Source organism: Ascaphus truei, chromosome 6, assembly GCF_040206685.1.
Source record: "Ascaphus truei isolate aAscTru1 chromosome 6, aAscTru1.hap1, whole genome shotgun sequence".
Classification (NCBI taxonomy): Eukaryota; Metazoa; Chordata; class Amphibia; order Anura; family Ascaphidae; genus Ascaphus; species Ascaphus truei.
Window position 1 is genome coordinate 85,841,225 of NC_134488.1, and position 27,454 is coordinate 85,868,678.

General features: G+C 44.0%; 1 protein-coding gene across 2 annotated transcripts in view; it reads right to left on the reverse strand.

Annotated features, from left to right (window-relative positions):
• Positions 1 to 625: 625 nt before the first annotated feature.
• KLHL21 (kelch like family member 21) overlaps positions 626 to 27,454 on the reverse strand; it is a 32,476-nt gene continuing 5,647 nt past the window's right edge. Inside the window, exons 1-5 of one of the 2 annotated variants that reach the window (XM_075604999.1) lie at positions 11,211 to 11,412; positions 9,880 to 10,971; positions 6,604 to 7,009; positions 4,052 to 4,124; positions 626 to 2,803 (exon numbers count right to left, since the gene is read on the reverse strand). In XM_075604999.1, the coding sequence (XP_075461114.1) occupies positions 2,489 to 2,803; positions 4,052 to 4,124; positions 6,604 to 7,009; positions 9,880 to 10,948 (1,863 nt within the window). In that variant the 5' untranslated portion in view covers positions 10,949 to 10,971; positions 11,211 to 11,412 and the 3' untranslated portion in view covers positions 626 to 2,488. Of the gene's footprint in view, positions 2,804 to 4,051; positions 4,125 to 6,603; positions 7,010 to 9,879; positions 10,972 to 11,210; positions 11,413 to 27,454 lie in introns of those variants that run through there. The other variant, XM_075605001.1, reaches the window with a different exon arrangement.

The following is a 27,454-nucleotide window of genomic DNA, read 5'->3' on the forward strand; positions in this document are numbered from 1 at the left end:
CCATTGCAAGTCCTGTCCACGTAAGGATATTTGCAGTAACGTTATTACATTTGGTTGTACCTTATCGTTACTGCTCTTCGCTCACTTCATGGTTTCACCATTTTAGAATGACGAATGTTCAATTGCAGAGTGGAGATTTAAAACATTTTTTTAGAAGAGCAATTCACTTTGAATAGCAAACATAAAATACACAGTAAAGCATATTTCCCAATTCTAAATGTCTCCACCTGGCAAATATGATCCCATGGCTGTTTTGCAGACTTTGCATTATTGAATCGTCCAACTCTACGAGAACACTATTTTGGTGGCACAACCCCATTACTGAAAATATGCTTTGCAAGCAGTGTAATATAGCATGCAACTGATCTCCTGTGCCAATTGTTTTCATTGATTGCCGGTCTCTAGTTTAACCACCGTACGGCATGGAAATAAGATGAATAAGGCCGATTTGTGGGACCTGTTTAAAACATGCATATAACATGCGTTTTCTATTTTTACTCTGCTCTTTTTCTAGGAGACTTTATTTCACACAGTTCATTGCAAGCAATGCCGCAAAGTGTATGAGAGAAAATAAAACCATTAAATTATCCAAAATCTTCACAAATTAAAATGTTAAAGTCAAACAAAAAGTACACATACAGAAGATGATTTAATGGAAATACACACAAAATATTAACAAAGCAGTACAGTATGCAGCCACATTAAAAAATATTGTTTTATTTTTTTCCAAGAAATGGAAATGCACTGTTTTGCAAGCCTTTCCAACACTAAAGAGATTTACGTTGTTATTTTAAGATGGCAGACAAAGAGTAATGTATCTTGAACAAATTGTCCTGTTCTGTAATAATGGTTAGGAAACGAATGTTATATTTTGCTTGAGTGCAGGCATCTAAATCTAGCTTTGCCTGTATAAAAGGTCTCTACATGCGAGAACAGTTCTCCAATTTTACTAAAATGTCACTTAATGGGTAAGACTTGCTACTGGATTGCTGTATAGGGCAGGCTAGGTTAGGCTAGGCTACGCAGTTACTGGAAGAGATGGACGTGTCAGACCCTAGCAGTACTAGCCATTTAAACAATCACAGTCATAGTGACTGATGGTAATGACATGTTCTAAATGCATTCATTTTGGCATCTTACACTTGACAAAAAGTCCATTACTATGTCTGAATTATACAAATCTTTACGTTTTAGAAAGACGTCATTTATGACACAAACGTTAATGTAACACAGTACTTCACACAGCTTTAAAAAAAATAAATGATATAAACACAAACCTTTTGGGTGACATTCTACATTATAAATGCAACTAATTGAATGTGTTCTACTGCTAAAACGAAAATAGTGTTTTCACTTAAACATTTCACGAATTGTGATTTATTAAAGCACAAGTTATGACATTACTACAGTGCAACATATGTGCAAAAAATAAAACCATGCTTTAAATGCAAAATACTAAAACACATGGCCAAATGCCATCTCAAGTTTGTGTGTGCTACAGTACATGAAAATGCATGCCCCACTGCAATTTGTAAGGAACAGTAACTTACCCAACAAGCGTGTGTGGCATGGGGGGTAATTGATAAAGCATCCTAGCAAAGTGTTTTCAGAACATCAATTCTACATTATGTAGAATACCTGTTCAAGTCACACACAGGTACAATACATAAACTGGTGTGTGTGTATATATTTATATTATTTTGGGTAAATTGCAAATAGCATTTATATTCTAAATTATAGTATATTAACATGGCAACGTACACCCAGACTTTCAATCCAAGACCAAATACTTTATTTTTGGGCAATGATGATATATGTATGTTAGTGTTTTGGGGTCAACATGTTCCTTACACACATGTTCATCTGTAGTGTATTTTTTAAGGGAAACCATGTACAGTATAGAACATACAAGCCCCCCCCAACCAAAACACTAGTAAGAAATTAAGAGTATTTTATCTTACATAATGTTAGCTGCATTACTTTTTTTGGCATTTAAAAGGTTCCTTACGATGGTATAATTACCTACACTAAAATGTTATATCATTTATATAATTTGCTACAGCTTGCTGATCATATAAGTAGTGTCAGGCACAATGGCAAACCAAAGATATTTAATGCACACACTAGAATGACAAAGAACAATGACATGGGTGAGAGGGGTTATTTGAAACTTTTTTTTTTTTATAACTTTTACTAGAAAAAATATATTTTATATTATGTTCCAACCCATCTCTCTTTTGATATCATAAAGAGTTGACAGCTTTGTACAAACATTTTTTATGTCTACACATGGGCATGTGAAAAAGAACTGTTTTTTTTGTTGTTTTTTAATTAAACATTCAGCCTAATAAGCGTACTGCAGCGTTACCATTCTTTTTTTTAAAAACAAGTGCCTTTTTGCGCAAAATGAGCATCACTGGCCCTGTATCCCTCTAGTCATGTTGGGGTTTTTTTTATGTTAACTTGTGAACGTAAAAAAGGTTTCCTATCATCTATGCAAGTCGTTAAGGTTCTGATTATGCAGATTCTGGCGTCGTCTGTTGAGGTTGATCGTATTTCTCTCAATAGTAGCATTGTCTAATGTAACCCCATCAAACGTGCACTGGGTATGAGGCATGAACTGTCTAAATATGCTGACACTGCCGTGCCAGAAACTTGGCTGAGGGAGGCGTCCCATGATGCTCCATGTTTTTGTTTCAGGGTCAAAGGCTTCCACCACATCAGAGAGTTCAAATGTGTTGTCATAACCACCAGACACATAAAGCTTCCCGCCAAGGGCTGCCAGACTTCCTCCAACATGAACCTGCAATCAATACAACACAATTATGGCCACATTTCCCTTTTGCAAAACTTAACTAGATGTCTTGATACAACTCAAGAGTCCTATTAACATTACTAAAAAATATATGGTAAAAAACACACTCACATGGTGTTAATAGGTTAACAGCAGTTTGATCATATTGGTCGACGCCAGCAGCTTGAAGCCAGGGAAGCCGATTCCAATGTGACCATCTCGTTCTTTGAACCCGCCCTTGCCCATCATCCGGGGATTCCACCGGAATGCAAGGAGACGGGTGACGCGAGTCCAGCCGAAAGCACGGACAAGACACACTGCTCTGTTTCTTGGCTTCAAGCTGCTGGCGTCGATCAATATGATCAAACTGCGGTTAACCCATTAACACCATGCGAGTTTGTTTTACCATATATTTTTTAGCATAAAGTTTCTTATCAGATCGCACTATGGTCTGGTCGGTTCTCTTGTTTCATTCCATTAAGGTAATCTGTGCAGGCGTTTGGCACAGCACCACAAAGCTACCTTTACAAAAACTATACCAGTGAAAAAATCTGTGAGTATACAATTCACCGGATTTTGAAGAAAATAAATACTTTATTTTGACCACAGACATATTGCACTATTGTATATATGCTTTGCCTTTTTCATGTACCTGCGCTCACCGAAATATCTGGACATCTATAACAGGGGGGCACCAACTTTTTTCCCTGCGCCTCCCTGTCGGCGGTCACTTCACCCCCGCACCTCCAGTGTCATGATGTCACGTTCCCATAGCAACGTGACATCACATGACCTCGTTGAGTTGCCATGGCGACGCGTGTGGAGGAAAAAGTAAAGGTTTACAGAGGCCCTGCTGCTCCCCCGGCACTTAATTTAAGTGCCTTCGGGAAGCGCGCGGGGCCTCTGTAAAACGCGCGTCCCACCACAGGCAGTCTCGCGCCCCCCAGTTTGCACACCGCTGATCTATAATATTCACGGATTGAGAAAGCAATCTGAAATAAGGGTTTGAGCTGCAAATTTACATTTTTTATTAGGGTGTATTTTATCACTCAATTACTATTGGTAATATATGCACCTTTTCCTGTATATTAAATACTATTAAGTCACTGTATTCTTATTTAAGCAATACCACTGATTATAATTAAGCACCACAAGGATAAATCTTTGTTTGTTTGCACTATTAGCATTACTTCTGTTGCCATGTTTCTGATGCAGTGAGTTTTCCATCTATAAAACATGAATGAAAGTGAGTGATACCTGTTTCATTGGAGAAATTTTTTCCCATTCATTCTTTGATGGACTGTACACATCTACTTCTGCTGAATCATCTCTGTAATTTGAAACAAAAATTGTATCATGAAGACAATCAAGCCACAAGAACATCTTAAAAATCCAAATAATTATAAGAGAATTGTATAAAATCAAATAAACTAGATTTAAACAAACAAAAAAAAAAGTAGTGTTTTAACAATTACTTGGCAGTGCACTGGAGAAACACTGCATGCAACACATACAGTCTCCTTATAGGTTCCTATCAATAAGAGAAACAAATGACAGTTTCTGAGAAGATGGTAAACTACTCACTCCCGTTACCTTAAACTTCCCATACGTTACAAAACATGTTGGACTAAATGTACTCCTGAAGCATGCAACTTGATCCTGCAGACATTTCTTCTGGTTTTATTATTATAGGAAGTGTGTGCGACAGAGACAGATGAGAACTAGTAGTTGTAACTGGCTGCAAGCTTAGCAGCCGTTGCATACAAATGAAGTTTATGTGAACATATTCATAGCATACGCTTTTAAATAAAAAATTACTAAGCCATGGAAAAAGGCAACATCCAGTCAAAGAAATTAACAGCACCTAGATATAACCAGGCTTTTTAAACCCCTACAAAGCTGGATCAGCGAGAAAGGGACCTGCAACACATTTGTAATGCATTAATCCCAAATCCCTATGAAGGTGCCAAAGAAAGTCTGTAATCTATATATAAAAAAAAAATTCAAGAACACGTATGCCTCCTATGTTCCTCAGTCTCCTGTAGTCACTGATATGTAGGAAAATTAGGTCTATCACTATTCAACTTTATTTAAAAAAAAAAAAAAAAAGGTGTTTTACAGCAAACCTGAGGGACTAGAGCAGTGTTTCTTAAAACAGGGTATCAGGACCCTCCACCAAGGGTGCTCCGACCCACATGGGAGAAATGCGTCTGGCTACTCAGCAAGCACCTCCCGCGCTGCCGGGAGATGGAGGCTGAGATCCTCCTCTCAGTACAGAGAAGCCTCTACAGGTCATGCAGCGCAGGGTACAGCTACAGAGCAACTGACATGTTTGAGGTGTGTGAAAAAGGTGTATGCGTGTAAGGCCTCGGACATGGTGCAGGGAGCGGCGCTGACCCGTGCTGAGGCGCGCGCATGCTTACCAGTGAGCCCCTGCAGCTGCAATGAGAACGGCTTTAGCAGAGGCTAAAAATTTCTTAAGACACACTCTTCCGCAGGCGTGTGGAAGCGTGCGCAAGCCCCTGCTAAAGCCGCTCTCATTGCGGGTGCAGGGGCTCAGTGCCGAGCAGCAGCGCACCTCAGCACGGATGCCCGAGACCTTAGAGAGTGGAGTGATTTCTGAAGAGAAGTGGTGCCTCGAGATTTTTTTAAAATCCTTCAGGGGTACCCCTGCTCAAAAAAAAAGGTTGAGAACCACTGGGCTAGAGGAAAGCCTGGGAGAAAAAAAAAAAAATACTTCAGAGGACAAAAGAAATGTAAGAGCCACGGGAGAGAAAAAAAAAAAAAAAAAGTATAATCCTGCTCATAAAATACTGCTGATGGTCTGCTATGCAATTAAAGCAGCAGTTTTTTAAAATATATATATTTTTTCCCCAATTCAATATGTGCATCAATACAATCTGCAAACTGACAAGTGATTAGCTATGTTGCAGGTCGATCCATTCTCTTGTAATCGATCACTTGCTCAGGGTTATTTAATTCAGTTCTTGCACAGCATTTTGGGCAATGTTGTCCTGGAATATGATTGACTGGGCAGTTACTGGATACAATTGGTTCACTGCTAGAGAGGGCTCAAGAGCCAGAGCCTATCAGAAGGGGAAGGGGGCTGTCACTTTGGAAATGCTTCCTACATTAGGCCTCATCCAGTGTGGGAACAGGCGCGCTGGCGCTCCAGCGCCACACCCTGCTCGGCCGTGCTTTTCCTGGCCGGATAGGTGCACACACACGTCTGGGGGCGTGAGATTCTGTCCAGTTCCTATAATTTAAACAGATTTAGAATATCCATTCTCAATGTGAAGTTTAATGTGCTGGAGGCAAGGTGTTTGAGAGAACACAATGTTCTCTCACGGTAAGAGGACGTTGCCAAGATTGTTCTGTTAGAACAGTTTTGTTTTGAATTTTTTTTCCATAAATAGTTCAGCTATCGAAAAACAGTTAAAAGGATGGAGAGAAGAACCGATATCCCATCCCATGTACCACAGTACGGTGGTCCCTGTAAAGCATATACATTGCCCACTTGATCCAAGTACTTTAATAAACTTTTCCATTTAACTTGCAACTACTGTCTCGGTTCACTTCCGTCTTAGGTTGGACTGCCCCTTTATAGCAGTCTCAAGTCTGTGACCTGCATTAACAGTAGCTGTAAATAGTTTTAAAGCTCACTGCAAGATTGCTGCACAAAGACCTCAAAAGATGCTGAATGTCCATGACATTGTGCAGAGATATTTTCCAGAAATATATACAATTCGCCCTCAGATTCCACCCCCCCCCCTCCTTCTTACATACACTGGTGTATTCCAAAGACTTACCTGACAAAATAGATAAGGCCGTTCAGTGTCACAGTTTTGGGTGCAAAAGACCATGGTGGCAGTTGCACACAGTTCACCAGGGACCACAGGTCAGTGTCAGGATCATAGACCTGCATGACCATGTTTTCTTTGCCTTCTAATGAGCCAATTGCATACAGCTTCCCCCTACATGACGTCGTTGAACAGTTATCCATCGGGTATAACATGGGCCCCAGTGCTTCCCATGAATCTACGGTGTGGTCATAACGCTCTGTACTGTCTGAGGCAATAACATACAGCAGGCCTTTTAGCACTGTGGAGCTGTGATACTCCCTTGGCTTCAGCATTGGAGATACCTCTGTCCATTCATTCACACTGGAATTATACCTCCATACACAGCTATAAAGTCTTGAACCGTCAGACCCCCCTAGAAAAAAGAAACATGATCACGATCGAGTATTTTGTGGCAACATTAAATCCCAACAATGCCTATTACACCAAATTCTATTTTAGGTTTTAAGGCATCTGCAACATGTCTATTACTCTCATACATGCAACATTCCTAATTACAGGGAAATGCAAACTAAAAAACAATAATTATGCAGACCACAATCCTCTAAAAGACACTGGGAAGAAAATTGACATAACAGTGCAATTGTCTAGAAACAAAATAGCAAGAGAAAATTACACGCAAGGACTCAAGAGATGATGCTCTTTGATTCCAAAGTTGCAATGATCAAGTGTTAGCCATGAGCTTCTAATCAGACTCCAACATAAGCAAAATTAATTGTGTATGTTCTGTTGCTCTGCTCATTAGTTTCAGTTGTAACTTTTCTGGGTTTTTTTGGGAGCAATTCCAATATACAGTAATGTTCCAAAGTAGGACTACATTTTTACATTTCTGCCATTCTAGACTCAAAAGAGAAGGACTACTAGTTGCTATATATATTTGTGATATAAAGAGAGTGTAGGTGGGAACAATCACAGTTCAAAGAGACAGGGTGACAAATTACGGTCCTCTGAGTGCACCTGACGGAGGTCTCTGTGGGAAGAGTGGCCGAGGCAAATTATGCATGAAATCTACAGTGTGTTGGTTGTGGGATATCAAGGTGGTGGCAAGAGGTGTGATGGCTCCTTGATGGGTACATACAAGGAGCAGGTGACTGGTATTATGTGTTTGTCAGTGGGAGGTGAGGCATGATGAGATGGGAGTAAAATGGTTTGTTCAGATTTATGAAGGGTGGAAAAGTAATATATGTCTCTGAAATATTTAAAATTAAAGGCTCCCCTTGAAAATTTGACTTTGTGCATCTCCATATGCACAGGGCATTAGACTTTGAAAGAGACTTTCTAAAACAATAGGTTTACAATATTAGGACCAGTGGCCATCTCACTGGTGACTCAAAGCTCTATCCAATAGAGAGTGAGGTGAGGGTGTGAGGTGTCAAGGCTAGAAGAGAATCTCATCTTTCTGACCTAGCTCCCCAGGACCGCAGAGCTATTACTGGGAGATGACAAAGGGAGGGGAGCAACAATTCTGAGTGACGTGTGACTATTTAAAGTGAAAGTCAAAAGTAGCAGGTTAAAAAAAAATGTAGCAACTTATCAGTATAATTCCTGTCTCCGTAGAAAGGTTTCAAATCCCCGTTTCCTTTATGTCTATCTTCTATTTTATATGTCTCCCAAAACACTGGATCCAAGCTGATCAGTTGCTTTTGGTTATGGTTGTGTCAGTGTTTTTCAACCAGGGTTACTAGGAACCCTTGGGTTCCACGGGTATCCCTAAAGGGTTCCCAGAAATTTTCTGGTCATTGAAAATTGTATCAAAATACAGAACAATTTACAATGCATCTGATCAGAGTTGCTTTTAGAGATGGTTGGGTGTTCCTCAGAATTTCACTTAGGGTTCCCTTAACCAAAAAGAAGGTTGTCTTGTGTGTTTGACCAATGATGGCACAATAGTTACTTTGCAAACAAAGTAACAGAGCAAAAATATGTATCTGCAGCTTTGAGGTCTGGCAAAGAGTCTCATCACCAAAATGCATTCGCTTTTGCAAGATTGTAAAAATCCTAAAAATTTTTTAAAAAAAGGGGGGGACTGGCCTTGTCGCTTACTTCCAGCCTGCACAAAATATGAGAAATCAATGGGAGTAGTATACTATAAACTGCCAAGTATTACAACGCTAATCATAACTTACGTTCACAGAAAGTGTGAGCTTGAAGGATTCTACTTTACTATTTTTAAAAATACTGGTCATATATAAACTGAGAAAAACCAGAGCATTACATATGACAAATTAGATCACGATGACTCATTTAATGTAACAGGGCTTGAAAATGTTCTTGTGACTGAAAAAAAAAAAAAAAAAAAAAGGGAAGACATTTATTTCTGGATCAAGTTGTTGATTCAATACCCTTGGAGCTATTAATATACAACTGCGTGACCACCAAGAAGAGCATATTGACATGCTGAAAGTGAGAACACCCGCGTGTGGATTCTAACCAACACTACCAAACGTCCTAGGATTGTCACATATCCAAGTATATTTAGGGCCAAAATATCTAGTCAAATATAATGCAATTCTACAGTAAAAAAATAAAAATAAAATTGCTCCACATGCAGAGAAAACATTCTGTAATAGAATTTTCCACCACTTTTGCCTTGACACCAGTATTTTTTGTTTTTGGGACACGCAGGGGCGGTTGTTAATCAAAGTCTGCGGGCTGCAAAACGTGGCCAATATTTGATAAAGAAAATAGCACTAGATTCACCAGGACGCGAAGAGGTAAGGGGACGGGGGGGCACGCGAGGAGGTAAGTGGGGGGGGGCTCGCGAGGAGGTAAGTGGGGGGGGGGGCTCGCGAGGAGGTAAGTGGGGGGGGGGGGGGGCGCGCAGGGCAAAAAGTTTGCACTCCCCTGATCTACCTTGAGAGCAGGCAGAGTCCTGGAGGTCTCTCTCTCTCCTCCCCCCCATCCGGAAAGGCCAGCCAGTACTGCGGCTCTGGGCATAAAAATAAAAAATATGTAACTAGAGGCCACAAAGAAACTGCATGCAACATGATATCCCCCACCTGATGCATAGAGTATCTCAGAGTAACACGAGATCCCCATTGGGAAATAATAAAAACCAACCACCAGATATATGAATGACAAAAAACAACTGATTTCAACTTGGTGCTGCTGATCGATCTGGTGCAGGTGACGTGCCCTGGTTTTTATTGTCCTGCCTGGAGACCCTCAGCATCAAAGACCCCACCGCCTGTTTCCATGCCACTGCCCCCCGTGCCGCTCACTCACCCGTCACATAGATGTCGTTGCCCAGCGCCGCGATGCTGTACCCTCCCCCCAGGTGGTCGGGGAACTCGGCTAGGTACCTCCACTGCCCGCTGTGCGGGTTGTAACAGTCCACGGTGACCAGCTCGTCGCAGTCCTGGTCGCAGCCCCCGATCACCACCAGTATCTCGGCCAGGCCAGTGGAAGGCCGCGGCCTCATGCGCTCGCTCGGCCGGTCGTGCCGATCGTACACGCACGACTGAAAGGCCCGGGCCTCCCCGATCAGCTGCAGGCAGGGCGGGCTGTAGTACACCAGCGGGTCGCTCTCCACGTGGGCCAGCAGGTAGAAGCGGCGGATGAACGGCAGCCGCACGTGCAGGAAGAGCTCGGGCCAGGCATGCTGCCGGTGCGTGGTGTCGGCCCGCACCCAGCGCAGCACGATCTGATAGGCCGTCTCCTCCTTGTCCACGCACAGCCGGTCGTCGCTAATGTACTCCAGCATGCGCTTCCAGGGCAGCCGCTCCACCTCCCGGGACTGCGCCAGCTGCACCATGTGCGCCAGGATGAAGCGCTTCGTGCTCTCCGCCAGCCCCCGGCAGGCGTAGGCCTCGGCGAAGTCCTGGATCTCCAGGCAGTTAGTTACGTCCAGCTGCTGCTCCAGGTAGGCGCAGCACGCCTCCTTCACCGAGGGGAACTGGAAGAGGTCGGCGGCCTGCAGCAGCAGCTCCACGTTGTGCCGGGTGACGGTGACCCGGCCCGTGTAACAGAAGTCGATCAGCAGGGCCAGGGTGGGCCCGCTGACGTCGTGCAGCTCCACCCGCTGGGCCTGACTCTCCCGCAGCCGCCCGGCGAACATGGCGCGGAAGTAGTTGCTGGCGGCGGCCAGCACGGTGCGGTGGCACGGGAAGTCCCGCCCGCCGGCGCTCACCGTCATGTCGAAGAACTTCTCCTCGGCCCGCAGCTCGTTGATGCCCCGCAGCAGGTGCAGGGCGTGAGAGGCGTCGAAGAAAGGCAGGGAGGGCTCCGCCGGGCCCTGGTCCGTACCGGGGGGTGGAGGGGGTGGAGGAGGAGACGTGCTCACGGGCTTGTCCATGATCCGGGTCAGCGGCTGATCATCTGTAAGCGGGACACGAGGAGAGCGGTTACACCGGGGCGGGCAGGGAAGCGCGCACCAAGAGGGCGCTCAGCCAATGCAATGTACACTGTATATACTGTGCTCATCCCGAGATATATACACAAACTACAAGATAACTCGTATATACGCATCCCATATACAGTACTGAGGTTGCACTACTGTATATAGACATAGACACATATCTTATATAAACAGACTGCACTCCTAAATGTTTACTGACCTGTCAATATATAGAGAGAAGCAAAGTGATCTTCTTAAGATTGATACCGTCAGCCCAATACTAAGGAGGCACTTGTCTGCTTGGTCAGAGACTACTAATAGCTACTTAGAAACCAGCACGCAGGTTGTCACAGTCCCAGGCTGGGGGTGAATCTGAGCACAGGACACAGCTTGCAGGAAATCTGTAAGTGAATCTGAGCTGCAGCTGTTCACATTGGTTTAAAAGAAGATCTTTGTCACTGAGGGTCCGCCCTGTGGGCAGAGCTCAGACACACGTGTGCACAGGCTGCAGACAGGCGCTGACCAACCCCCCCCCCCCCCCCCCGCACTGCTCTCCCCAGGACATTGTGTGACTCACTGTGCAGCAAGTGACAGGAACACAGACTTAACCCGTTAGCAAACAATTCAAGCAAAGTTATGTAAAACATACTTTTTACACAATCGCAGATACAAAGGTAAGATCTATCATTCCCCACGTACGGTCCCAGTTAGTATTGTAAGCACCACACTTTAACCTTTTTGCTGCCAGAAGAGCGAGCAACACCTTGTTCTGAAAAGCATTGTAGGCCACTGGCAACAACTGGGTTAACGAGCAGCAACATTCTGGTTTCAGGGTTCCTTCCATACATCCTCATTCCGTTAAGTCCCTTCAGGCGCAAGACAAGGGACTTTCTTTTCCCCAAAACGTTGTGTACATTATCTCTTGTCAAAATACTAATATATGGTCTCATTAGACCTTTGTGCTTGATGTGTATGTCCATGGGCGTCCGCAGAAATGTTTTCAGGGGGAGGGGGGGGGCATAATTTTTAACTAGACAGAGAGTGGGTGTGTGGGTGACGGGGTGGGTGACTGACACTTGGGTGGGTGGGTGACTGACTGACTCATGTGTGACTGACACTCGGGTGACTGACTGACACTTGGGTGGGTGACTGACTGACTGTGGGTTGGTGTCTGTATTCATTCACAGACAGACAGACACAAACACACACACAACCTCCCTCTCAGTCTCTCCCTCTCAGACTCTCTCTCCCTCAGACTCTCTCTCCCTCTCAGACTCTCTCAGACTCTCCCTCTCAGACTCTCCCCCTCAGACACTCTCTCCCCCTCAGACACTCTCTCCCCCTCAGACACTCACTCCCCCTCAGACACTCACTCCCCCTCAGACACTCTCTCTCCCTCAGACACTCTCTCTCCCTCAGACACTCTCTCCCCCTCAGACTATCCCTCTCAGCTCAGACCACTCTCTCAGACTCTCCCTCTCAGACACTCTCTCCCCCTCAGACACTCTCTCCCCCTCAGACACTCTCTCCCTCTCAGACCAGACTCTCTCAGACTCTCCCTCTCAGACCAGACCCTCTCAGACTCTCTCAGACTTCCCCCCCTCAGACACTCTCTCCCCCTCAGACTCTCTCAGCCTCTCTCCCCCTCTGACTCTCTCCCCATCAGACTCTCTCAGACCCCCCCCCCCTCAGACTCCCTCCCCTTCAGAATCACACACACACACACACACACACACACACACACACACACACACACACACCTCGTCTGGTGCCACTCTAATGCAGATAGTCCCAAGGTGTAGCACCATCTCTTTCTTACCCCCTCTCTTCTTCATTCACTCTCCCCCCTCACCCCTCTCTTCCTCACTTCCTCTATTATACCCCTGTCTCCTCACTCTCCCCAATCCATCAATTATCCCCCTCTGACTCAAACCCACTCCCTGAATCCGCCCTCCTCACATTCATTCCCTCCCCCCTGATCTCTCACACACACACACACACACACACACACACACACACACACACACACACACACACACACACACACCTCGTCTGGTGCCACTCTAATGCAGATAGTCCCAAGGTGTAGCACCATCTCTTTCTTACCCCCTCTCTTCTTCATTCACTCTCCCCCCTCACCCCTCTCTTCCTCACTTCCTCTATTATACCCCTGTCTCCTCACTCTCCCCCCTCCATCAATTATCCCCCTCTGACTCAAACCCACTCCCTGAATCCGCCCTCCTCACATTCATTCCCTCCCCCCTGATCTCACACACACACTCTCACACACACACACACACTCAGACACACAAACTCAGACACTCGCAACAAGGGGGAATCGGAGCAGGGGGGGGGAACGGAACGGGGGGGGGGCCGGAGCAGGGGGGAATCAGAACGGGGGGGGGGACCGGAGCAAGGGGGGAATCGGAACGGGGGGGGGGGCCTGAGCAGGGGGGAATTGGAATGGGAAGGGGGGAGGGGGGAATCGGAACAGGAAGGGGGGACCGGAGCAGGGAGGGGGGAATCAGAACGGGGGGACCAGAGCAGGGGGAAGATTTTGGAACGGGGGGGGGGGGGATCGGAGCAGGGGGGGGGGGGATCGGAGATGGGGGGGGGAATCGGAGCAGGAGGACAAGGGGGAAGCGAGAGTGGCATGGAGCAGTAGTCACCTGACTTGCTCCATGCAGGAAAGGGCGGGCCTCGCTATGCAAGCTCAGATAGAGCTTGCGAGGGCCAAAAAAAAAAAATTCTGGCAGCGTGCCAACACGCGCCAGCCAATCAGGAGACAAGGGAGGTTTTTTTTTTGTTGCTGATACACATGCGCTTCCTTGCACATCGTGAGCGCGCTAAATCCTGTCACGCCAGTGCCCTCTGTCCCCCGCTGTTGGCGGCCCAGGATCCTAGGGGGGGCAAGCGCCTCCCCTTGCCCCCTCCTGCGGACGCCCATGTGTATGTCTACCCTATCTTTCTTGAGAACTATCTTTATATAGATTGATTTGTGCTGGTGACACTTTAAGGGGATCCTGATACATGATTACCTTTGCATGGAGTGCAGGGTAAATATTATATTTTGTTGGACATCCACATACTGGAGCTGTTAAACACACACAAACAGATGATCTGGGCACATCTTAGTTTTCCAAACAATTGATATGGTGGATCAATAAACAGTGTACAAGAAAAACACCTTTTAGACAAGCTGTTTATAGAAACCCTAATAGCCTGCACTGTAACCTATGTAGTATTGGTATAAGATGGTAAGTGGAGAACAAAAAAGATGAGTACTAGATAGTGGTGAGGCGGATAAAGTAACCACTAAATGCAGTATATTTACTGAGTACCATGCTGGATGTGTAGTATTGGAAGAATATAGGTCTTGTGTAGAATAATTAGTATTCATCCAGTGGTGATCAAGGCCTAGAATCAACGTTAAAAGGAAAATACTTTCCTGGAAACAATTACAAAAACCATCATAGACCTAATAGAGGGCAAAAAACAAAAAATTGAGGACAAAGTGTAACTACATGAAAAGTCCACATATAATATACAGTGTAACAACAATATATAAAAGTCCTTGCTCCCCTAAGGCTAGGGCTTTAAAGTCAAGAGATATCGCTACGTTATAATATATAAGTTTCAGTGAAGAAGAAGAAAAGTGGAGCACAGCAATAAAAATGAAAAGGGATGGAGGCAAATCGATAAAAAGGTATTTTATTGGGCAAAAATCGAATACAAGGTAAAAAAAACCTGTAACGTTTCACGCCATCACTGACGCTTTGTCAAAAACTGATGGCGTGAATCGCGCCAGAGGTTTTTTTAAACTTTCGTGTCGGTTTTTGCCTAATAAAATACCTTTTATCATTTGCCTCCATCCCTTTATATCTTTATTGCTGTGAGCCGCTTTTTCTTTTCACCTTTTTGCCGCCCAGGAAGAAGCACGCTAGGAGCCATCCGGAATTTGAAGAGGTCTGGTACTGTGAGTAGTTACACACTGTTATTGACACCTGGTTTGAACTCTTTCAAGATTATACTGTAATTCTTCTTCTTCATGGGAATTGGATTGGATATGACAGACAGCTGGGCTCCTACCTAGGTGGGGTGCCAGTTAGCCTTTTTTCTCTTCTCTTCCCCATATTTGGGTTATAGTCCGGATGCACAACAGAACTGTTTTTAACAGCGGTGATGCTCTACAAATATGCAAATGTTTAAATAATCCTTCTATTATGGCTCTGTTTTATTGAAATGGTTATAAACAGTTCAACAATTACATACTGTAAGAAGATCCTTCATTACAAGTTTTCATCAAAGGTTTTGATTGCACCTTAGAGATTGTGTTCTCTCGCACTTTGTAATATAAGTATCAGTCAGGATTTAGCTTTTACAAATCAAGAAGTGAATTAGTCACATTGTGCCTAAATAGGCAATTACATATATGCTGCAGTATACAGCTGATACCCTAATAGAGACAGTGATAGGGGTTAGATAAGTCCATGGTAGTCCGATCTATTACCAGACCTAGTTCACAGGAAGGTCCATTTTAGTAATAACACGTAGCAGCTACAGCAAATGCAAGGTCCTGGGCAACTATCTCGATTGACAATAAAGGGTGCTAATATTAGGTTAATAAATGCCTATATAGAGAATATATGGTGTCCCGATACCCAGCAAATAGCACTATCTATAATGGCTAGACCTATGGAGAACATAGATAAATGCTGTGTGTCCAAACTTGTAGCCCGTAGGACAGATACCAATATGCATCTCTCAAGACAGGATCTGCAGCTGCACGAGGGACGCGGCACCCAGCGAAAAGCTCGCTGCCTGGACAGTAACACCAAGGGGAAGGGTTACGCTGACACGATGATGTCAGATTATGATTCCGACATTCGTTTCGCACGTACAGGTGCTGCATTAGGGGTATATTAGGGGTTCTATAAACACCTTGTCTATGGGGTGTTTTCCTTGTACACACTTCAGTCAACCCTTTTTCACCTTCCTATTTTCCTTTTGCCTGGATTGAGTGAGTACTTAGTGCTGTGGATCAATAAACAGCCATTAAAGAGGCATGATTAGTATATCTTTATTTATATAGCGCCATCCAGGTATGTAGCGTTTTACAATACACGTGACATAATATTATAACCCACTGGGAATAGGCGCTGAAGACAAAACAAGAGGAAAAGGAGTCCCTGCCGAAGAGCGTAAAATCTAAGTGGTAAGTATTGAGAACGTACAGAGACAGTAGGAGGGTGTTCTGGTAAGTGCGTCTGCAAGGGGCCAAGGTCGGTGCATATGAGATGTATAGTATCGGCCAACGGACCCACCCATATGCTTAGATAAAGAGGTGTGTTTTAAGAAAAGTCCTAAAGGTGGATTGAGAGGGTGCTTGTTGGATATTGTGGGGAAGGTCATTCCAGAGGCGTGGGGTAGGGAGAAAGGTTTTAGGATGGAGAGGGTTTTAGATACAAAAGGTGTAGATCAGGCCTGCACAACATACGGCCCGCGGGCCGCATGCGGCCCGCCCGGCCTCTCTGTGCGGCCCGCGATGAGATTTAAAAAAAAAAAAACTTTAAAAAAAATGGCGGCGATTCCCTGCGGTCCCGGGGGTGATGTGAAGTGCATTTAGGTGAGGTGCAGGAGGGTGAGGTGCAGGGGAGGTGAGGTGCAGGAAGGGTGATGTGAGGTGCAGGGGGTGAGGTGAGGTGCAGGGGGTGAGGTGCAGGGGTGATTGGAGGTGCAGGGGGGGGTGATTGGAGGTGCAGGGAGGGTGATTGGAGGTGCAAGGGGGGAGAGTGATGTGAGGTGCAGGGGGGGAGAGTGGTGTGAGGTGCAGGGGGGAGAGTGGTGTGAGGTGCAGGGGGGGAGAGTGGTGTGAGGTGCAGGGGGGGAGAGTGGTGTGAGGTGCAGGGGGGAGAGTGGTGTGAGGTGCAGGGGGAGAGTGATGTGAGGTGCAGGGGGGAGAGTGATGTGAGGTGCAGGGGGGGAGAGTGGTGTAAGGTGCAGGGGGGGAGGAGAGTGATGTGAGGTGCAGGGGGGCGAAGGATGTGAGGTGCATGGGGGGTGGGATGTGTGTGGTGTGCAGTGGGGTATTGTGTGTTTGTGGAGAGGGAGTATTATGTGTGTGGGTGAGGGGGAGAGATGGGGTATGAGAGATAGATGGGGAGTATCGCAAAGGTTGATAGTGAGGGGTTCTGGGGGAGATATGAGGATGATGATGAGAGGTGCTGGAGGAGAGATGATGATGATGATGATTTTACCCGTGCGGCCCAAATTTTTTTTCCTTGGAGCATTTCGGCCCTTCTCGCTTTACGAGTTGTGCAGGCCTGCTGTAGATGGAAGACATCCTTGAGCAGAACGCAAGAGTCAGACAGGTGTATAGCGAGAAATTAGGGTGACATGTAAGGAGGAGCAGAAGAGTGGCCTTAAGGAGGGCCCTTAAAAGAGAGGATAATTTTGAAAGTAATACAGAATTGAATAGGAAGTTAAAAAAAGGAATTTCTGCAGGGAGGACGCTGAGACAGATTTAGGAGAGAGTAAAGTGGTTCTAGCAGCAGCGTTTAGGATAGATTGTAGGGGAGACTGGAGAGAGTAGGCAAGGTGGTCTGCCAGCAAATGAATGCAGCAGAAAAAACTCTGCTCAAGCACTAGGAGGGAGGGAAACGCCAAACAGTGGATAAGGGCGGTGCTCACAGGGAATGGGGTATTGACAAGTATATAGAAAGGAAAGAGTCCCTATTGTGTGGCACTGGAGAGAATACTCCCTAATTAAAACTTAAACTTTATTATAGACTTGATTAAAATAAACTGTTTGGAAGAACCACATACATAGAACAAACACAAAATATTTATTAAAAGACGGGGAGGTGTGGTAGGGTGTTTAATGGGGATATTATATATATTCCCTCTTAATTAAACCTTAGTAAACCCTAATCCTGGGTGGTCTCTAGCAATGGGTCTGAAAAAGCCCCTATTGGCAATGGGGTATGTGTAGTAAAATGCAAGCCTGTCTGTTGAATGGAGGACAAGGTTACACTTAGTGCTAACTAATATGAAGCAGCAAAAAGTACCTTGATCTGCATATAATCTGCCATTAACAGTACATGAATGCCACTAATAACTGAGGTATATGCAGTAGAGTGCAGGTCTATTTGTGAGATGTCAGGCAGAGCTGTGCCTGACTATTACCGGAATTGACACAAACCCGAGCACCTCAGAGCCCCTGTATGCAGTGGGGTATATGTAGGTTGAATGCAGGTCTATATATGTAGTGCCAAGCAGAGCTGTGTTTGGCAATTACCGGAGTTGAAACAGATTTAGCACCTCAGTAAATAAAACTGCACACAGGCTGTACACACATATTAGAGATACCAGGGAGACTGACCCTAGAGTCTGAGTGCTTTTGCTGCCCACGGACGCAGTCTACGAAGCACTCAGACGGAGTATAGCCCACACCTCACCGATGAGCCGACGTCACGTGACGGTGACGTCAGATGTACCCTACATACGTTTCACCGTAACTGGCTTCATCGGGGGCCCCCGTCTGAGTGCTTCGTAGACTGCGTCCGTTCACCTAGACGCCTAGTGATGACCAATCTAGTTCTTTGAGCTTTTCACAGTGATGTGTGTTGTAGAAGGTTACAATAGTTGAGACGGGAGAGAATGAGGGCCTGCGTTATTGTTTTAGCAGTAGAGGGACAGAGGAAAGGGAGTATCTTTGCAAGGTTACAGAGAAAAAAAATGACAAGATTTAGCTACATTGTGAATATGAGTGGAGAATGGGAGTGAAAAGTCAAATGTGACCCCTAGGCAGCGTGCTTGTGATAATGTGTGTATGGTAATTCTAAAACATACTGGACACCTAACAAGCTCCTATTGAACCCCCAAAATAACCACAACATATATATAAGCATATGAGTGTCACAGAGGAGTGCTACTGAGCATGGCAATATATATTTAAAACCAGAGACAAAACATAAAACACAGATAGAGCTCAGTGCACATCCAGTGAAACTCATATACGGTACAGTGCCTAAATATATATGTATAAATATCTATTAATTAAAGCTTACCCCCTCCCACATTTAAATGGTTAAAAGCTCACTCCATAGCATCTCCCACTCAGGGGAACTTGCTTGCTTGCAGTTTGGTTGTGACAAATCTAATACAGAGTGCTTTTCCTGGTAATGTACAGGTTTTTAAAAGCTTCAATCAGACTTAGAACTTTGCAACTAATATTGACAGATTTATTATAAATCATTCTTCCTGGTATTGCACAGGTTATTAAGAATTTATATTAGTGTTAGGGACCCCTGGAATTGTGGTCTGCCGTGCAGTGGCTCAGGGGCTTACAACACTTTTGGCCAAAAATGTTAAACTAAAAGACCATTTTATTTAATAGATATTTATACATATATATTTAGGCACTGTACCGTATATGAGTTTCACTGGATGTGCACTGAGCTCTGTCTGTGTTTTATGTTTTGTCTCTGGTTTTAAATGTATGGTAATTCTGCCAACAGTAATAGAGAAGGGGGCTGTAGGTCCAGGCTTGGGAGGAAGTATTAGCCGCTTCATCTTTGACATGTTAAGTTTGAGCCAGCGGAGGGCCAGCCATATCAAAACCGAAGATTTGTACCACAAACTCTCCAACACAGAAGTTACCTAATTTTAGATGGGCAATTTTTTTGTTGCGGATTCGGCTCAGATCGTCCGGTTCTTTGGTCCGTGAATTTTCCCAAATCAGTCTCCAAAAGGGCGATTCGTCTTTCAGAAATTAATTTTAATCACTGATAATCCACATAGCGGATTCCGTAATCCGTTGGTGGATTTTAAAGACTCCAATCCATGGATTCCGCAATTCGCGGATTTTATCAAATCTGCGAGCAGCTTGCATTGCCACTGAAATCAAATTAATGGTAGTAGATGTAGGACTGGAGAGCTATATCCTGCTTCGTTACTTCATGTATCCCGATGTGAGGGAGTTATTCATTAAACTGAGATAGTGCTGATTGGGGCACCATAGCACGTAAACTCCCATTGGCTTTAGTTGGAGTTTCCGTGTGATAATGCCGTGACCGCACTATCGCAGTTTAATGAATAACCCACTCAGTAATTAAAATGGATTTAGGCCCCTTTAAATGCATAGCAGGTTCTTTTACGTGTGAAAGATCAAGAAAAAGAAAAAAATAGGGAAGCGCAGTAAAACGGGTGATGGTAAAATGACAACTTTATAATGAATATATAACACAAGATATACAATAAACAACAATTGTTATAATAAAATCAGTATTAACTAATGTCCATATGATTTGATTCACTGGTGAGTGGCGATCATAGCCAGCTGCTGCAGAAAGAAAGTCAGAGGGATGACAACAGGTAAGTAAACCTGGTGCGAGATCAAAATTTCTGGGACCAGGGTGACGGCCCCAGATAAATGCACAGATCGTGGGGGGATGGAAATGTTAGTGTGGGGGGAGTATATGGACCGTTAATGAGCCAATGCTGAATGAGCTCACCCAACCTCCAATTGTTGCTATAAAACGGCACGTGGATTCCTCCCCAACCAGCTCCTCCAAGTCTCAGATGTTAGAGACCGACTGTGTCTAGCCCACCGGGTTTCCGGGTATGACATCACTTCCGGACGTGACGCACTAACCCTTCCCGGCTGTAACAGGGACTGTTTGATCCTCCTCCGCAGCGTGGATAGCAGACACGCTGATAGTAAAATCACCGCCGCTCTCTCCAAAGCACGTAGCTTTGCTAAATTAATCCAGTCAGTAGGACAAATGGGAGCACAGACCCCTGGCTCCTCCTACGCGTTTCACCACTAAAATGGCTTCATCAGGGATACCATAGAGTTGAATTCATAGAGTATATATACCCCTAGTGATGGCTGCAGGAGGAGAAACTCACTGCGTGCTGTCGGCTCCAGTGTATTAGTTTGCTATATAAAGCTACTGCTCATAGTTATATTAATAGACCAATACTCAGATTGAGTGTACCTATTCCAGTAAGTTATGCAACAGTTGATGCCGATTTTATTTTCAGCTTAGGGAATTGTTAAACGGTGACATGTCAAAGCGAGTAAATCACTGTGCAAAGGCACAAGCAACAGGTCTTTGGTAGTTAAAAGGAAAGTTGCCTTTTTAACCCTTCCCACCCCTTTTGATTAACATGTATAGGAAGCAGGGGGGCTCGAGAGCCATGTTGTGGTAATTTTGAGCTCCGGGGACCTGCTTCCCAGGATACCTACCGGGGAAGGTGAATCCGGGACTGTTCCTTCCAGGGGAAACAAAATGGAGGTTTAAATCTTCCATGTTGACAATCCGTTACAGCTTGGGGGAATTAAACCTCCATGAAGAACTGGTGGCACCTTCCCTGGTATGTATATCGGGGAGCAGGGGGGCCCAGAGCTGAAATGAACATGTTCAGCTCTGCAGACCCCCTGCTACTTATACCTGTAAATAAAGTGGGGGAGCTGGGGTGACCAGCTCCTTTAAACCTCATGACAAAACAATACACTAGCAGCCTTTTCACTGCTTTATGTACATCCGGGGTGGGCAACTCCAGTCCTCAAGGGCCACCAAGGGGTCAGGTTGTAAGGATATCCCTGCTTCAGCACAGGTGGCTCAATCAGTGGCTCAGTCAATTACTGAGCCACCTGTGCTGGCACAGAGATAATATTACAACCTGACCTGTTGGTGGCCCTTGAGGACTGGAGTTGGCCGCTCCTGATGTAGACAATGCAAATATCTATATTACACACGTGAATGAGCAGATATTTAAGTCTACAGGCAGTCCTCGGTTATCCGACACAATGTGTTACTTAAAATGGCGTTGTAAAGCGAAACGTTGTAAAGCGAAACACATTTTCCCACAGGAACACTGTTTAAATGAAAGGTTCTGTTCCTGGAGGCATTTTTAACACTAAAATACACCAAATATTTTATGCAGGCAATAAGCTATGCAGCACACACATACATTTTATAGTATATATACTGTATTATATATATAATATAACATAATAAATAATATATTATATAGTATAATATTATATATATACGCTCTTACAACACTTTGCAATGCTGTTTATGTGTATGTGTATATATATATATATATATATATACACATACACAACGTTGCAAAGCGTCGTAAGAGCGTTGGATAAGCCATTTTGGCGTTGTAAAAACGAACATAGGTATGCATTGCATAGCGTTGGATAAGCCATTCGTTGTAAAGCGAAGCGTTGTAAAACGAGGACTGCCTGTACTGGGAGTGTAGAGCAGACAAAGCATGGGGTGTATAGAGAGAGACCAAAGCGTTTGGTATTTAAACATGTTGGAAATCTCGAAGCAGTTTGTCGTGAGCGCTCTATTAAGGATTGTATTTTCTGAATGTGCAAGAGAGGTCTGCATTGCTGGCCTGGCCCCTCTGGCAATCAAGGGGTTAAACAAAATGTTTATAATCCACCACAGATTAATGCTTTGTATCTCGCTTGCAAAATACACATGCAGCACTATATAGCATTCAAGAGTATGACTTAGAGAATGTTGACCCATTATTGGACTCATTTATAGCTACTAAATCCTACTGCCATACTAATAATCTACGTCTGCTGGAGATACCCAATACCATTATAAAGTGCAGCAGTGCAGTCTTTGTGGGGTGTAACAATTTTCCTCAAACATAAAATTATGTTTTGATTTGTGCAGGTGAGACACCAAAAGCAGAAGGGCAAACAGTTTCAAGATGCCCCATTCAAAGATGCCCTCTGTGATATGTGATTTTAAAAAACACATTTTTGTATATTTTCTTTGAACAATACTTTTTATGTTGTAGTATCCAGCAGTTATCTTTTTTTTATGCTGCAACAATGCACTCCAGATAAATTATTCTAGAAGTTTGGGGAATATATATCAGAGCCTCAAAGCCATTATCACCTTTCAGAGACGTTACCTGCACAGTCTTACTTTAAATATATCTGTGATTGAAATTGTTGATTTTGTTTTATTTAGTTGTTCGACTTTCTGTACTGTATTCCAGAACATACTTCAAAGCAAGAAGTACATACCAACGTCATTTTCCTTATACGTTCTAAAGAGATGAATGAGTGTTTAGAGGGCACAAGAAGACAAGGTTTCCCTAGAAGAGTCCTCTGAATCATTGCCTAGCATTACTAGAGAAGGTGTGAAATGAGGCTCACAGGCTGCTGATGTAGAGATGTGTGGGCAGCCCAGGAAGTGTTTCCCATTGACCATATACGGGCAGCTACATTCAGGGAATGCTACGAAGCTTCACATAGCAATGATAAACTAAACTCAGTCAATCACAGATCAGTGATGCTATGCTGTTATTTATACACTAAAACGGACATTACAGAGAATCAGTGTTTTTCAACCGGGGTTCCAAGGAACCCATGTGTTCCCCGGTTATCCCTAAAGGGCCCCCTGCAATTTTCTTGTAATCTGAAAATTGTATCAAGTACAGAAGAATTTACAATGCATCTGATCTCAGACACGCTATTAGACATGGGGGGGGGGGGGGTTCCTCAAAATTTCACTTACCGTTCCTTAACCAAAAAAAGGTTGAAAACCACTGACCTAGATTCTAATATACAAACGATTGAATGTTATAAAGATGGGAAAATACATTTTTTTTTTAAAAACACTAAATATTACATTCAAACTTGTGTCCTATGATTAATCATACACTGACCTGTAAAAACGGTTCTATCATAGAAGTGGTTAGTGGAATCTACAATGCAATATGTTGCAAGACCATTTGACAGTTAATAAAGACACACATATACATACTTAAAAATGCAACGCCAATAGGCAAACGGCAGCTCGCGCATGCGCCTGTCAGCACATCCTGAACAGCAATACCAGCTCCCTACCTGTACCGAGCCTGTTACAAATGCATTATTTACATCAGTTATGCCCGTATATGACTATTGCAATACCGTACATGCATCGATAAGTGGAAAAAAAGGTAGTCCTTCACTTTAAGTACATTTTCGCTTACATACATGCTCTGGACCCATTGCGTACATTAATGCGGGGTATGCCTGTATATGCAGTTCCACTGCATTATTCAATTACTACGCCATAAAAATACCAGGGGATATACATCTGGAGTGCATTATTGCAGCATAAAAAAAAAAGAAAATAACTGCTGGATACTACAACATAAAAAGGATTGTTCAAAGAAAATATCTTGAAACTGTTTGACCTTCTACTTTTGGTGTCCCACCTGTACAAATCAAAACAACATTTTCTGGTTGAGGAAAATTATTTTACACCCCACAAAGACTGCACTGTATAAATGGTATTGGGTATCTCCAGCAGACGTAGATTATTAGTATGGCAGAAGGATTTAGTAGCTATAAATGAGTCCAATAATGGGTCCACATTCTCTTAAGTCATACTCTGGAATGCTATATGCTGCTGCATGTGTATTTTGCAAGGGAGTTACAAAGCATTAATCTGTGGTGGATCATAAACATTTTGTTTAACCCCTTGAGTGTCAGACCAGCAATGCGGACCTCTCTTGCACATTCAGAAAATACAATCCTTAATAGTGTGCACATGACAAATTGCTGCAAGATTTCTAACATGTTTAAATACCAAACACTTTGGTCTCTATCTATACACCCCATGCTTTGTCTGCTCTACACTCCCAGTAGACTTAAATCTCTGCTGATGCACGTGTGTAATATAGATATTTGCATAGTCTATCTACATCATGGGTGGCCAACTCCCTGTCAGGTTTTAAGGATATCCTTTTGTCAGCACAGGTGGTGCAATCATTGACTGAGCCACCTGTGCTGAAATAGGGATATCCTTAAAACCTGACCTGTTGGTGGCCCTTGAGAACTGGAGTTGACCACTCCTGGTCTATATTAATTGCTCTGTTTATAACAAGTCCCCTTATGAAGCTGTATTTCACAATGTATCAGCCCAATGTGAGAAGGAGATAGATATTAATGCTGGCCTGCATAAGTACATCTTTCAACCTATTACATTAAGTCAGCATTTCTGCACCATCACGTCAACTAAATCTATTCTGTAGCCTTAGGCTCCAATGACTAAAGTGTAAGCTCACAAGAGCAGTGATTCATTGGACCTATATATTTTTTATTAGGTTCAGAAAAGCATAAATACTGACAATGCTATTAAAGAAAATGTAAAGAAACAAATCTAGAACCGTAGTAAAATCAATGACAATTTAAAAAAAAAAAACATGTATACCCATTATTAGTTTTCCTTTACCTTGGTATTACACATCAGAGACGTAGTATAACAAATAAGACCATTTACAATCCCCTTGAGTACCAGAGGGTCTGCCACGGCCCTTCTGGCAAATGGCGATCATGTGATCGCTACGTCACCAGGGTGACATGAACACAAGTAGAAGGGTTTCCTCTTACCCTCCTATTAAAGCAATAAAACACCATGCAATACATATTTTCTTTTACGAGTGAAGCAGGGAGTCTCCGGAGCTTCCAGAGATACCTGCGTAGCGAGTGCCAGTATATCTACAGCCTAATGAAATGTAACAAAAAGGAGGAGAGGAGGCAGAGCATTGCAACAGGTATCCAACAAATAAATGATCAGGAGAGTGTGTGTCCCATAAAAACTAGTTATTTATTTAATGGTCATGTAGAAAAAAGAGGGCCAGAAAGCCCTACCAACGTTTCACGGTACCTTGACAAAGCGCTCTGAGTAGCGTGAAACGTTGGTAGGGCTTTCTGGCCCACTTTTTTCTACATGACCATTAAATAACTAGTTTTTATGGGGGACACACTCCCCTGATCATTTATTTGTTGGATACCTGTTGTAGTGCTCTGCCTCCTCTCCTCCTTTTTGTTACATTGACTCACTGGACGGATGCACGCGTAAGGACCCCCACTTCAGGATTACATGGACGCTGCAGCTTCATAAGTGAGTAACTTGCTTGCTACATGTATTCCTAATTATGGATCTCAGGACTTTAGGTACTTTCTAGGGTACTTTAAATGTTTTTGATTCCTGGTGTGGTTGTGTTACTTACCTACATGGGTGGGAAGTTCACTATCTAGGAATACGTACCCAGTACCTGCCTTCAATTAAGCATTTATTTGGGGGTCAAATACAAGTACCTTTCATTATTCCTCATGACTCTTCTCCTGGCTTTGGTCTTAGCATTACGCACTGACCTTTATTGCCTAATGAAATGGCAGCTTAAATGTCCCACGTCACACGGCCCAATAGGAAGCTGTGACATCATCCTTTGAAACTTCCTATTGGCCCACATGACCTGGACATTTAAACTCCACGGAGATATCGGCACCCCTACAGAGGTAATTATTTCTGGAAGCTTAGGGTCTCTGGAGCTGAAATTAATGGGGTTCACCGAAGACTACCTGCTTCAATCCTATAGCAAAAAAAAAAAGAGGGGGGGAAAGATGTAGTGCATGGTGTTGTGCTGCTTTAATATTCTTTGTTTTTCTCCTTTTTTTTTTTTTTTTTTAATATGGCACTAACATATTATACAGCATAGTACAATATGGGGACAAGAAACAGAACAAGAAATAAAGTACATATAATTGAAACGATAGGTCAGTGGTGCACAAACTGGGGGGCATGACATTTTCTGGGTGGGAGGGGGTGGGGGGCACGGCACTCTTCCCCCAGAACATTTAAATTAAATGCCGGGGGAGCTTGCGAGACCTCTGTATGTTACTTACCTTGTCTCCGGGGGCTTCTGGCGACGCGTCACCAAGGCAATACAACATCACGTCAGAGACAAGGTACGAGGGGGGGGGGGGAAAGCAGACAGGGGGGCGCAGACAAATACGTTTGCCCACCCCTGCTATAGGTAATGAGGTCCCTGCTGCTAAAAGCTTACAATTTAGATCACTTCTGTGTTCTTCCCTAGAAAACGATCAGAAAGCCATGAAGTATGGGGAACATTACAAGGACTTCCAGGGTGCCAGAATTTAGGATGTATATTCAGAGCTCCCGTAAGAGTTTAACCTGTACAATACCGTTATGACGAACCAGGTACGTCATGGGCACTTGCTCATTTTCTATGGGGTGATCGGGCTGACCGCTATAATGGTATCGAAACATAAGAGGAGCCCCCTGTCACTTCCATTTCCGGCATCCTGAGCCGGGTCATGTCATGTGGTCACTCGTTCAGCAATCACATGATCTGGAAGTGCTGGAGGTCGGGTGGCACTCTGGTGCTGCTGGTTCCTGGCACTCTAAAGGTTAAGGTGCATGTTTTTCTGCTTGCTGTGCTATAACAGGCTGCTAACAGTGAGTTGCTTGGTCGGAGGAAGAATAAGATAGTAGACGGGTGCACAAACTTTTTTCTTTGCGCCCCCTGCCTGCACTCCCCCGCTCCCCCCCACCTTTTCTCCGGCATCAGCGGCGTCATTGGACGTCGCGTTGCTATTTGACTCCACGTTGTCATGGAGAC